Source organism: Monopterus albus, unplaced genomic scaffold, assembly GCF_001952655.1.
Source record: "Monopterus albus unplaced genomic scaffold, M_albus_1.0 scaffold31.1, whole genome shotgun sequence".
Taxonomy (NCBI): Eukaryota; Metazoa; Chordata; class Actinopteri; order Synbranchiformes; family Synbranchidae; genus Monopterus; species Monopterus albus.
The window spans coordinates 5,517,021-5,531,670 of record NW_018127911.1 but is presented as its reverse complement, the minus strand read 5'-3'; the positions used below and the strand labels follow the sequence as shown (position 1 = coordinate 5,531,670).

Sequence of the window (14,650 nt, the reverse complement as noted above, 5' to 3'; positions counted from 1 at the left end):
GGCACCAAATAGATGTGTTTAGGCTTTGATATTACCCTACAGCTGTCGACACATTAATAATGGTCACAAAAACAGGCAAATGTTAATGCTGAGCTCTGAGGAAGCACTTGGTTACCAAAACATCGGTTTAAGTTCAGAATATAAAGTCTCGTCTGCATAACTGTCATTAATGCTCCTGGTTTTTTTGAAGGCATTTCTGTTTGCCTATTTTTGTGAATTTGTGCACATCTTGAGCATCTGAGCACATGCTCCTTTAAATGTTTATCTACATTAATAATGGTTTGCTCTAATGATAAAAGTCTAGCAGGCGTCTTTATGGAGTGCTTGCTAATATTTATTATGGATTTAGTTTCAGTATGATAGGCTTCAAAAATTATTGGGAATAATGATGATGTAAATGAAGAAAAAGGTGTTTAGTTAATGTCGGTTTATGCAAATGAATGTTTTTAAAATTATGTAATTGTGTTAGTCATTAATTCTCCACCTACTTGAAATTCGTTGTTGATCACCTACAGTTATCAACACAGCATGTGGTGAGATCCTGGCAGGGCCAATGAAAAACCCGTACTGCTAATGTTTGGACAAACTGGGCCTTTTCTTACACAGGATATCTGCATCAGTGCAGTAAAGGAAAGGGATATTGAGCAGAAGCTGAAGCAGGTGATAGCTGAGTGGGACAACAAGACTTTGACCTTTGCCAACTTTAAAACCCGTGGAGAGCTGCTACTGAGAGGAGACAGCACATCTGAGATCATTGCCAGCATGGAGGACAGCCTGATGATTTTGGGGTCTCTAATGAGTAACAGGTATGCCAGTGTTGAATCTGATAATGACCACTATTAGGATTGATATCAGGACCTTTAAATTAAATTGCAGAGCACTTTCTGTTGGCGACCTTGGTCCTTGCGTCGTGGGACATGAGTAGTAGGCCTCACAGCAACCATGCAGGGTGTGTGGTACAGTACAATGTAAGGCTCACATGCTGATGTGTTATTTTTCCAGGTACAACAGCCCATTTAAAGCCCAGATTCAGAAGTGGGTCCACAATCTTTCCAATACCACTGATATCATTGAAAACTGGATGACTGTTCAGAACCTCTGGATCTACCTAGAGGCTGTGTTTGTGGGTGGAGACATCGCCAAACAGCTGCCCAAGGTAGAATACACCACCGTGAATTATTCACATTTCAAACTCTCTTAAAACTCATTTCAAAATTACTCATACCACCCCTCTTTTTATATGCCTTTAAAGGCAAACAGCATTATAGCAACTTTTACATGAACATAGGATATTTTAGTTTATAAGGGGCATATTTAAAACAAAGCTACCTGACTTTTAGAATTACTGTACAGCCAATATTGTCCTTGATGATTCTGTGTAATGTAAGAAATTAGTATCCTCTGTGAGCCTCGTATTTCTGTTGTTTTTTTTCCACACTGCAACTTGACCTTTAGCAAAAGCAAATAATGCAACCTCTGATAACAGGATGAATTATTGACTCTATCTGTTTTAGGAAGCAAAGCGTTTCTCCAACATTGACAAATCATGGGTGAAGATCATGATGCGAGCTCACGAGATGCCCAACGTAGTACAGTCATGTGTGGGAGATGAGACCATGGGGCAGCTGCTTCCTCACCTCCTTGAACAGCTGGAGATCTGCCAGAAGTCACTTACAGGGTGAGCATGAAGTACTAAAATCCTAATTGGTCCACACCTCAAAACTATATGAAAATGAGAAGTGTGAGTAGTTTATTCAAAAGGAGGACAGTACTTTTGAAAACTGTTATAATAGCAGAAGATTGATTTTGTTTTTTGTGTTGTGTTGCCTGCTTTTGTACAAGAGTCTCAGTTGTTGTGTTTTCAAAGCTGCTCTGAGATATTTTTTGACATTTATTTTCTCATTATGCCGTCAAACAGCTATTTGGAGAAGAAACGCCTGCTTTTTCCTCGTTTCTTCTTCGTCTCTGACCCTGCCCTGCTTGAGATACTGGGCCAGGCCTCTGACTCCCACACCATCCAGGCCCACCTTCTCAGTGTCTTTGACAACATCAAAAGTGTCCAATTCCATGACAAGGTGAATGTTTCATGAAGTCTCTTAGTGTTTTATTGTTTGTTCGTACCTTTTGACAGGTCAGTGTCAGTGGCGTCTTTAAAACCCTCGGAAAGATCTGGTTAAAAATGACAAAACAATTGCATCAGACAGAATAAAGTTCTGTACAATGTAAAGTGGTAAAATTGAATTGAGTAAGCAGAATATTGCTGAAAAATAGAAGGAGGAAAACATATATATTCAGCATACAGTATTCTCTTTCTTGCTGTACTTCAAAAGAAATGTGAAATACAATGCGAATATGTAAAATGTAAACAATATAACCTGCCATCTTTCCCAGATATATGACCGCATTCTGGCTATATCATCACGGGAAGGGGAGACTGTGGAGTTGGAGCGTCCTGTCACAACTGAGGGGAATGTAGAGGTTTGGCTCAATGCTTTGCTGAAGGAATCCCAGAGGTCTTTGCACCTGGTGATCCGACAGGCTACCCTGACCATCCAGGACTCTGGATTCCAGCTCATTGACTTCCTAAACTCCTTCCCAGCTCAGGTTGGATTCAAAGAACATTTCCACTAACTTTTAAAAACTGGGTACTGAGAAGAAAAATGTTGGAAACATGAAATTATAGAAACTTCACCAACATAATGAATTGGGCCAGTTATTTTTTCTAAGACTATTTGTTGCCCTTAACTCAGGTCCAGAATCCTCAGCTTTCACTAATGTTTAATGAAGTACAGTACAGTTGTTATGAAAGAAGTGATTTTTAAGTTCTTCAGTACACGAGATCATCACACAGTGATTACCAATTATTCTGACTGATCCAGGTGGGCTTGCTAGGTATTCAGATGATATGGACAAGAGACACTGAGGAGGCTCTGACCAGTGCTCGATATGATCGCCACATTATGGCCAAAACCAACCAGCTCTTCCTGGACCTGCTCAACACACTTATTGACATGACTACAAGAGACCTGGGGGTAGTGGAGAGGACTAAATACGAGACCCTCATCACAATCCATGTCCACCAGAGGGATATATTTGATGACCTGGTGAGTATGTTTCTGATCATTTAGTAGGACTTAACTTAGTTTCTGTTCAAGATTAAATCTAAATAAAGTCCCCTGCTCAAGATGGCTATCCTTTTGTAAAACTGCATCTGATATTCAGACACCATAGGGCTGGGGTGTCAGTATTCCAAATGATGTTTGCTATTGTACAGAAAGCCAAATCTGTCTGACTACTGTCTTTCAAGCTTTTTAATGCCAGCCACTTGATATTTAGGACTAGAGAAAGGGTTGTCTTTGAAGTCTCCCCTCCAGGCACCGTAAATTGCCTTGCAGGTGTCTGAGTTGAATAGAGCAGGTGTGGGTAACTTTTTTTTTTTGGATTGGTTTTTTAGTCTCACTTTTTTTTTTATTCCTTATACGTGTGTTCATGTATTTTACTCTCACATTCTCTCATGCACAAATTTTGCTCCTGTCCTGTCCCTTTTTGTTGTCGTCTTAATCCCGCCTCCCGGTCCTATGTGTCCACTTGCCCTTCTTACATTCCACCATCTTTGTCCTCCTTTTATTTCATCTCTCTACTCATCACCCTCCTTATTCTGCCACCTCCTTTCACTGTTCTTAATTTACTCATTTGAGCAATTTCTTTGACTTCCCTTTTTTCTTCTCGCCTGACCTTTTCACTTCATGGCCTGTCACATCTTTTTTTTTTTTTTTGGCCATATTCCTTTTACCTGTCTTTCAACTTCTTCCCTCCTGTCAACTAATCCACTCCCTCATAAATCTCCCTTTCTACCCCTCCTTCCCTCTTTCTTCTTCTCTCCTTCTATGTCTCTGTCCTCCGTTTCCCTCTTAAACTCTTCTCTTTGTCCCTCCGCTTCTATTTTATCCTCACCTTTGGTCCCTTCAGTGCCGACTGCATGTCAAAACCCCCAATGACTTTGAGTGGCTGAAACAGTGTCGCTTCTACTTCAACGAGGACTCAGACAAGATGATCATCAACATCACAGATGTGGGATTTGTCTATCAGAATGAATTCTTGGGCTGCACCGAAAGGCTTGTCATTACACCGTTGACTGACAGGTAGAGGATGATGCATGAGGGTACACACACACACACACACACACACACACACACACACACACACAATGATAGACGGTGAATTCAGATTGTAGTAATACAGACCAAGAAGTAATCTGAAAGGATAAACAGACACACATTAATATTTTTACATTTACTAAACATATATCCAACAGACAAATCACTGACAGACACTTGTGTATTTTATCATGGTTCTTCAGTGTGCTGTCTAATTGTCTAACAGCTTGTGCTGCACAGATTGAAGAAGGACAACACAAGCTTGGAGTAATTGCAGTCTCGTTAAAAAAAGAAAATGTGACTTTATGCTTGTAATGTGCCCCACCTCATACACACTGCAGCCATTCATAATAAGTGACAGCCACTCAGTACCATGTTCTTTGCCGTGATGCAGGCAACACTAGTCATTATAGTTTCATACATAGATCAAAAGAAAAGAGGTAGTTGCTCAAGCAGCAGCTCAGTATTTTTAACTGCTCAAGATAAAGTGCATGCAAGTAACTGATGTACTGTTGTAGAAGTGTTCACTATAGTGTCAAATCAAATTTCTATTTGAATTTTCCACATTTTATGGCTAACCAATAACTGGATTTGAGGAACAGTGAACATTTTTGAATTGTGAAGAGAAGAAATAAGAAAGGAGGAGTAGGCACAGTGGTCATCACTTCTGTCACTAACAGATTTGACTGACAGAAAGAAAATCAGACACAGGAATGGAGGCAGAGGTCTACCAACAGCCCATTGCCAGATGTACAGACAGACAGAGAGGATTATGAGAAGAGACAGAGAGAAAAAGATGTTAAGACAGGGATGAGAAGGGTCAATAGCAGGACAGGAGCTAGCAGGAGACAGCAGCTCAGCAAAGAAGTGACACTGGGTAAATTCATCATGGCCAAAGGCACCAAGACAGCCCTGATTCTCTCACTGTTTGCTTTTCCTGCCTGAAACACTATTTCATTGCTTCTCTACAATTAGTATGTGTTTTGAAGAAATTCATTTTTTGCAGATTATTTTTAAGAGCAGTAGTCAAATTTTTTTTCTACATTCTCTGAAGGACACAAAATTGCTTAAGTGTGCTTGAACAAGTAACTGGATAAATCCCAACTCCCTTAATTGTATCTGTGTTTCTCTTACTTGCATCTTTTTCTTTCATGTTAGTCCCTCCCATGTAAGATGCAAGGAAAAAATGCAAGAAGAGAGGAATCAAAAAAACACATTTTAAAAATGAGACATCCTTCACCTGAAGCACCTAGTCTAGTCTAGTCATCTAGTCAACTGGTTTCTGATAAAGGGGTGTGTCGGCACATAAAGACTTCTGCAAATGGTGGCCTCTTTTATCCTTGGTCATGGCTCCTCCAGGCAGCCTCCTCGCTCTTAAGGGGATGATTAAGATGGTGGGACCAGAACAATGTCCGAGTTGAGTGAGAAATGATCATATAAAGTATTGGGATTTACCAACTGATTCCTTATCTGCATCAGTGGCAGCATTCTGTAGCTGTGCTCATGTTAGTTTTTCTGTGTGAGAAATAGAATGAGAAGCGAATAAAAACTGAATGACCTCTGTCATTTTGCTTAGGTGTTACATCACTTTAGCCCAGGCACTCGGCATGAGCATGGGAGGAGCTCCTGCTGGTCCAGCAGGAACAGGTAGGGTTAAAATCTGTCTTAAAATCGTTTTTAGTTTATTTTTGGAAATTGCTTAGGCAGGACTTGAGATATGACACTAGTAATGTACTGTATTTTGTTTGAACAGATGATGGAACTGAACATTTTGTCTTGAATACACAACATATTGTATCAACAGTGTGGCAGTATAGTATGATGTAGTGAAAATAAGAAAATGTTAGTGATGTTTAAAAAAAATGCATTAACTCAGTCTTTTTTTTGATGGGTCCCTTCCCTTGTTAGATTGGAGCAGTGATTTCTAAACTTGGGTTTGGGACCTTTTCAGGAGGTTCTCAGGTCAATCTCAAGTCAGATGAGTAGTAAAATCCAATTACTCAGTCAGAAAAGGGCAGCAATTTGCCTGTGGTGCAGTTCCCATACCTTCTGCATACATCCCATGAAGAGGAATTACAAATTTACACTGCTTCAAAGCATCACACCGCAAAAACAAACTCTCACAAACTGTCTCACTTAGGCTAAACAGTTTATAAAGTCCACAACATTTATGTCTATATGACCTTCATCAGGTAGGGATAAACTCTTCATATAGACATTCAGCTTATATGTAACAGTGTGCCAGAGTTACTCTTATATTATTGCAATTTGTCTTCCTTCCACGCACCTGTCATGCAATCAGGTGTGCAGAGTTTTGCCAGTTTTTATCAAAACATCACAAGCTGAAAGGCTTTGGAACCAATGGATTAGAGAGTTAGTTTTAATTGGTGCTTTTGTAGGAGAATTAATTTGCTCTTCTGTCAGCATAAATATTATTGCATCTTGTTTTACAATGCAAAAATCTACCATTTGTTATAAGGTAAGACTGAGACTATAAAAGACATGGGCCGTTGTCTGGGAAAGTATGTTGTGGTCTTCAACTGTTCTGACCAGATGGACTTCAGAGGCTTGGGAAGAATTTTCAAAGGTAAGAGTCACAAATTATGTTACTGCAAATAAAGCAGCACAGCACCAGAATAAATATACTGTATGTAAGGAGCCCTAAAAAGGCCACAAGGTTTGAGCACAGCTTGAGAGGTTTTGGGTACTGTAGGACCACAGAAAATTTTTACTTTAAATAATCAAGAGACATTTGGGTATATTGAATGTATTGGAGTGGTATATTTATTTTATTTGCCACAGAATAATAATAGAGCTGCATGTGTACATTATTATTTTTTTTAATTGAGTAACTATATCACAATATACAAACAAAACACCAACAAGTGGAACCACAAAACATAACAAACCTCACAGGGGGACAAATACAGTTATAACAATCAAGATAATGAAGTAACATACAATACAACACATAAAAACTTGCATCATTGTCACAAACACATTCCACATATAAATACCCACTCATACAGAAAATATACAAATGCAGACACAAACACAAAGGTGACCAATACAGATGTCATTTCCAGGCCTGGCTCAGTCTGGTTCGTGGGGCTGTTTTGATGAATTCAACCGCATTGACCTCCCAGTTTTATCAGTGGCTGCCCAGCAGATTGCGATAGTTCTCACCTGCAAGAAGGAATGTCGCAAAAACTTTGTCTTCACTGATGGAGACAATGTGGACATGAACCCCGAGTTTGGCATCTTTCTTACCATGGTCAGTGACACAACAGTAACATTATGTCAGAATGCATGTTGTATTGATATAATCATTTCATCTTTGACCAGTTAGAAGGGATCCCAGTTTGTAAGAACTGGAATAAAACGAGCTGTTTTAGCTGCCAGTTTTACAGTATGATGTTTTACTCCAAGCAAAAAACTTTGTCTTGTTATTTTGAAAGCATGCAATAAATCACGTACAATCCAGTGTAATGAGTGTAAGGAAATGGATTTGACCTAGACCATGGTCTTACTTTAAAATGCAGTTTGTCCAACATTAAACATGAGGGTCTGCCTTTTAATATTAGCCAGTGTTCATTGCTACACTCTTCACACAGTAATAGTTAGATCACCTTATCTCTTTGGCACAGTTACTATTCCAAGCATGTCATTAAACAGCACACTGAAATAATTCTCTCATGAGGGGAAAATTAATAGTCAGAGGTCACTACCTTTTTTCCTTTTGTTGTTCCTTGTTTCTATTTATGTAGAAATGATAATCAGAGGCAGGCTCTGCAAAGAGCATAGGCCACAATTTACTGCAACACCTTTTTACAAGCTGCTGATGTTGAACTTCTACAGTACCAGTCAATGTTTGGACACACTTTCCCAGTGAACTGAATGTGAAAGTGTGTCCAAACCTTTGACTGCCAGTGTCTATAAATCTGACTCCTGTGCTATCCACATGATGCTCTCTGTATTTATTTGATGAGCTGTAACAGTATATCTGAGATCTAAGTGTTTTATATAACGCTGTACAATATATATGAATACATTACATCATAATTTTAAAAAGCTTTTTCTGTCATACCTTCTCTTAAAACTTTTCTTTTAATTCTCTGTACAATCAGAACCCAGGTTATGCTGGCCGCCAGGAGCTTCCCGAGAACCTTAAGATCAACTTCCGCTCTGTAGCTATGATGGTCCCGGACCGTCAGATCATCATTAGGGTAAAACTGGCCAGCTGTGGCTTTATAGACAACATGGAGCTGGCTCGCAAGTTCTTCACTCTTTACAAGCTGTGTGAGGAGCAGCTCTCCAAACAGGTAAAAAAAAAAAAAAAAAAAAGTTTTGTATGTGACAAAATATAATGCTTTCTCTTCTAGTTTCACATCATTATAAATATATGCTTTGGGATTTTCAGATTTATTATCAGATTTTTAAATAATTTTAAAAACCTTAGTTTATCTTTTGGTAAGTTGTTAGTCCTTTTTTCTATTCACAACATTTCAAGTGCCTAATTTATAGTATTAGTTTGATCATGGCACACGCAATAATGCAAAGGTGCAAGAAGGCCAAAAATATTGAATGTGGAGAAACGAATGGTCTACACATCCAACTGTACATCTAATGTAAGTATTCAATCATATAAGCAACAAGTCTTCTGACTGAAAGCCTGATTTTTATCATGTACTAGCCCGACGTATGTTTTATGTTCTTTAACATGCTGTGAGTGTTACTGAAATATGTGTAAATGGTTGTTACAGAGGCTTGTAGGAAACAGGGAACAGAGAAGAGGCTGGTTTTACACATGCTGCTCATCCAGATGAATTAAGTGATTAAAATAATATTAAAATTTTCCAGGTTCACTATGACTTTGGCCTACGGAACATTCTGTCAGTGCTGCGAACACTGGGAGCTGCCAAGCGAGCGAACCCCAGTGACACAGAGTCCACCATTGTCATGAGGGTTCTCAGGGACATGAATCTCTCCAAACTGGTTAGTGCACAAAAAATACAATAGATCAACAAATAGTTCATTAAGGGCCAATATGTTTTTGAAACCTGCTCATGAGCTCAAAATTTGATAACAGCAGATAATAAGAAAGAACTGTAACTGAAATGTGTGTGTGTTAGATTGATGAGGATGAGCCACTTTTCCTGAGTCTGATTGAGGACCTCTTCCCAAGCATCCAACTTGATAAAGCAGGCTACCCTGAACTAGAAGCTGCTATCGACAGACAGGTAGGAACAAGTGTCTGCCTTTGCAAGGGAGAGTGAAATGAAAGAGAAATACTGTACTGTGTGTTGGAGGAATAGAGGGAGTGGAGGTAAAGAAAAAATTTAAGATGGGGTCACAAAGAGAAATGAAGAGTAAAACTGGCCTTGGACAGACCAATGGACTGAGACTGCTGTATCTTTCAGGTCACTCTTCAAAGATGTAGCACCCAAAGCGATATAGATCAAGTGGTAGACACATTTCAACATCAACAGTTCAAAGGAGACTGTAGAATCAGGACTTCATGGTCAAACTGCTGCCAGAGAACCACAACAAAAGTTGTTATCAAAGTAAAAGGTGGCAACATTCAAGAATATAAAATTTAAAGCATATGTTGCTTTATCAACACTTCCCTGTGTATTATTTCATAGTATACATGTGTTCAGTTTTAACATGCAATATAGAAATTATAGATACAAGACAGTGTATTTATAATTTTTATATTGCATGGTAAAACTTTGGACTATAATTGTGCTCCTCAGGTGGAGAGTGCAGGTCTAATCATTCACCCTCCATGGAAGCTGAAGGTCATCCAGCTGTTCGAGACGCAGAGGGTCCGCCATGGAATGATGGCCCTGGGACCCAGTGGGGCTGGGAAGACAACTTGTATACACACACTGATGAAAGCTTTGACAGGTAGGATTTTCAGCAGGTTTGGGATGTAGATTTAAAACAGATATAAACTGACTGATGTTGAAACATGTATCGGTGCAAGAGCAACAAAGACACTGAGTCAGTGTCTTTTTTTTTCTCTCAGAGTGTGGTCAACCTCACAGAGAGATGCGGATGAACCCCAAAGCCATTACAGCCCCTCAGATGTTTGGTCGTCTGGATGTGGCCACAAATGACTGGACTGATGGCGTCTTTTCTACACTTTGGAGGAAAACGCTGAGGGCAAAGAAAGGTCAGAAACTTTACTCATCTAATACTGGTTTCCTTCTCAGAGGTGAGATGAGTTCACAATAATGGTCATATTTCATTTGTGTATTTTCATTCTACTAGTTAAAAACATATTTTACAAAATGGTGCCTGTTATGCATGCTTTAGAATTAAGCTTTAATAATTATGGCCACCAAGGGTGAGATTGATGGAAAGGTTTACACAAGCTGTAATGACTTCTGGGAACTAAAGGAGCTTGGTTTTCTAACAGCCAAGCATAACTCTTACCAACAGCATGATTCTGCTAAGTTAACATACGAGAGAGAGAAAACATGAGAGGGATCCCTGCTGAGATGAAAAATGCTTCCTCAGATAATTCATTCATATTCCTGCTAATCTACTTCAAAACAGCTTCAACAGCCATTTTATCTCTCATCTCAGTCCAAAGCCAGCACACTTGATTAATGTTTCTGTACATTAATGCGACTATACAAATGTTGGCTTTAATACAATATGTCAAAATATTCTTATTAGGTATATGTTCCCATGCTGTTGTGTATGTCACTGAGCAGGATAGATTTCATGTTTGTATACAGCCTTTATGCAGCCATTTGTTGTTTGAGCAGACAGAATTTTGGCATAGAAAAGTAGATGGTATGGAGTTGTGACAGGGCTCCAACTCTTGAATAAAGTATTCTAGAAGGAAAAGAAATGTTCTATGGAAATGAGCTGTGCTTACAGATGGCAGCAAGCAGCATCCCAGGCCTTATCTATCTTATGGCTTATATGGTAACAGGCAATGGCTCATGTGCATGAAAACAGTGATATTAGCAATTATTTTGTCAGAACTGTGAGTCATTTGGTCTTGTACCAGAAGATTTAGGTCAGTGATCACTAAGTAACATTAAACATAATAATCTCGCAGGAGCAAGAACCAAATTCAGTGACTGGCACCTGTATGATTTTTCCAGGCAACCAGAGTAGACTGTTTTTGTGTTTTTCTGCATCTGAAGTTATTTTCTGTTATTCACGTCATCTTGGGGTGACACATTGGTGCAGTGGTTAGCACTGTTGTTTCAGAAAGAAGGTTCTGGCTTCAAACTGTGTGGAGTTCAAGTTATCCTTCTACTCTGGTTCAGATCAGGTTCACCTAACCTAGCCATGCAGGATAGGGGACTCTAAATTGCCTGTAGACATGAGCGAAAGGCTGACAGTGAGTGTGAATGTTTAAGACAACTCATGAAGTTTTTATATTATAGAGCTAGATCATATGTGCAAGATGGCATTTTGAACTGAGTGGATGCATCAGTTCACTCTGTTTACACTATTTTAGTAAGAGCTGTGGTTCCGCCTTTTTATGCATTCATTTTACCACACTGAAAATTATAGGGCCAAGCACCAGGTCACACATTTATAATATATTCATATCTACAGTATGTGAACAACCCTGAACATCATTTTTCACCCAGGAGAGCACATCTGGATAGTCCTGGACGGACCAGTTGATGCCATCTGGATTGAGAACCTAAACTCAGTGTTGGATGACAACAAAACTCTTACACTGGCAAATGGAGACCGCATACCCATGAGTCCCAACTGTAAGGTGGTTTTTGAGCCGCATAATATCGACAATGCCTCTCCAGCCACCGTCTCACGCAATGGCATGGTGTTCATGAGTTCCTCTGTGCTTGACTGGAGTCCTATATTGGAGGTAAATAAACTAAAATTTTTTAATTCCACCATTACTGAAAATAGTGGCACTTATTGTATGTTGTATTTGCAACTGAAAAAAAAACATAACCACAGTGAATTTCTTACCGTAGCTAGCTATCTTAACTTCTGAATAGATGTGAACTGTATCACTGTGATATGCTATTCAGCATTCTTCAGCCTAAATAAAATCACGGTAAAAGGTCAAATCATTTAAAATTGTCCAAAGTTGAGTATGGCATTCTTATAAGATCAGTAAGTTTTCAGTTGTGTTGCTTCATAGCATTTAACGTGTTTGCTGCATCTGACTGCTAGAAATGAACAATACATACTGTAACTTGGACAAAGAAACTACAGGTGAACAGTTCCTGTACACCTCTAAGCTGCACAATTTGAAACTACAAACTGTAGTGCTGTGCTTGTTGCTCTCAGGGCTGGTTGAAGCAACGTGCCCCTCAGGAGGCGGAGGTGCTGAGGGAGCTCTTCTCTTCATATTTCCATGATCTTTACCTCTTCAGTCTAACGTCACTAGAGTTTAAGATGGACATGCTAGAGGCCTTTGTCATCATGCAGTGCATTAACATGCTGCAGGGACTCATCCCACCTAAGGTAAGACTGCACTCATACAGAAAATAGTGTATATTTTAATTATGAAGCTGGAATCTACTAATCAACTTTAGTACACTAGATTTGTTAACACACCCTATTCAGATTGTGAGTTTAAACTTAGTACTGCAAAGATTACAGAATAAAAGAACTTGCCCTTTTTGTCCAGTTTACAATCACACAGAAAAACCAGGTAAACCTATTCCAATTATACCTATTTAATTTGAGAAGAATAGTCCTATTGAGGCCACCAGAGGAGCTGTGAATACCCTACTGTAATTATGCCTACTATGTGTAATCAAGGCATAAAAACAGTATTTTTTTTTTCAAGCTTGCTCCTTTTTAAGGTTTTATGGTTGATTAGTAATGATTAGCTAATGCAGTACTCATTGGTTTAATAGCATAATTTCAGATAAAAGAATTGTAGTCCCTTGAATTTAGTTCAGAATTTGGGGGCTGCGATACTTTACGTACACCTGTTGAGATTACCTCATAGATATCTGGTAGGTATTTTGCGCACTTTGGTACATCAATATTTTTTGTGTTGAATCAAATAAGTATTGCTATAAAGTAAGATCTTTGACATATGCATATTTTTCTACTTAATGTTTTTTTTTCTACCTCTTGATGTCCTTAGTTGTTTCAATAGCCCATTAAATACATTGGTTGTTATTCTAAAGGAGCAGTGTGGTGAATTATCCAGAGAGCACTTAGAGCGCCTGTATGTCTTTGCCCTGATGTGGAGCGCCGGAGCCTTACTTGAACTGGACGACCGGAGGAAAATGGAGATCTGGCTCAGAGGGAATGACAGTATTTGTCTAAACTTGCCAGACATCCCTCCTGGTAGCGAGGACACCATGTTTGACTACCATGTCGCAGCAGATGGTATGCATGCACTGATAAACAGATGATATCACCTGTAGACGATCAAAGCTGGCCCTTTACATGCAGAACCATTATACCTCATGTTACTCTCTAACTTGGGAGCAGGATGCGTTTCTGAAATCATACAGTGAAATACTGAACTATTTCCTCATTGGAAAGGCAGCTTGGAAGTGGCACATTTTGTGCTAATCTCTACTGTGTTTGTCTTTTTAATGTGCTCACATGTTTTCTGCTTCAGGTCAGTGGGTCCATTGGAGCACCAGAGTGGAGGAATATGTTTATCCATCTGAATTCACCCCAGAGTACAGCTCCATTTTGGTCCCCAGTGTGGACAATGTTAAAACAGACTTCCTAATTCAGACCATTGCCAAGCAGGGCAAGGTGAGGCTAGCAAAAAGAGCATTGTATATCTGTATACAGTATAATATACTGTATATACAGTATGTATATGGGGTCAAAAAGGCAACGATATATTAAAAAGTGTCAAAACCCATTAGCTTTAAGTAGTAAAATAGTATAAAACCTAGAGTATGTGTCTCACAGTCTGGATGATGTGTTGCTAAAACATTTTTGTTTCAAGATGTATGCCCTAAAAGGAACTGTAAACAAGAGCATTTAGTATATACACATCCTACATAGCTTCTTATGGCTTGTGACCAGGGTTTTAGAGAGGGTAGCGCCCATTTATTCTCCTCTTTGTTGTGTGAATAATGTTTCATTTGTTCTTGCCTACAGATGAATAGAGACACACACTTCAGATCTTTAACAGCAGCAGTATTAACAGTACCAAAAGACCATAATTAAAATACTGTGGTCAATACTTAAAAGCCCGTCTAATGCTCCACCACACGGCATTCATTACAGCACCTGTGTGTGCATTTTGTGTGCACGCATGTGTGTAAGACTAATTCAGATAATGCCACTAGAGGAGAATGAGGGGCTTCAGTTTGTCGGTGTGTTTAAGAGAGAGTTTGTGTAAGGGTGAGATTTCTTTTGCGTTCATAAATAATTTTTATTAGGTAAATTCAGTTTGAGGCTGATTAAAACTATGAACTAAAATTTACTGATCTGGAGAAAAAAAATCATTATATTTAAGCTCTGATAAAGGTTGATGATATTATCTTTTATTGTTGGTAGCA

The 14,650-nt window shown here is 39.0% G+C and overlaps 1 protein-coding gene across 1 annotated transcript in view; it reads left to right on the top strand.

Annotated features, from left to right (window-relative positions):
* Positions 1-14,650, top strand: part of dnah5 (dynein, axonemal, heavy chain 5) — a 96,386-nt gene that overhangs the window by 33,573 nt on the left and 48,163 nt on the right. Inside the window, 19 exon segments of the mRNA XM_020596903.1 lie at positions 607-806; positions 1,003-1,156; positions 1,515-1,678; positions 1,919-2,075; positions 2,392-2,604; positions 2,880-3,104; positions 3,970-4,142; positions 5,734-5,804; positions 6,637-6,744; positions 7,244-7,431; positions 8,285-8,479; positions 9,018-9,152; positions 9,290-9,397; positions 9,914-10,067; positions 10,189-10,335; positions 11,780-12,021; positions 12,453-12,629; positions 13,307-13,511; positions 13,750-13,892. Coding sequence (XP_020452559.1) covers positions 607-806; positions 1,003-1,156; positions 1,515-1,678; positions 1,919-2,075; positions 2,392-2,604; positions 2,880-3,104; positions 3,970-4,142; positions 5,734-5,804; positions 6,637-6,744; positions 7,244-7,431; positions 8,285-8,479; positions 9,018-9,152; positions 9,290-9,397; positions 9,914-10,067; positions 10,189-10,335; positions 11,780-12,021; positions 12,453-12,629; positions 13,307-13,511; positions 13,750-13,892 — 3,159 coding nt within the window.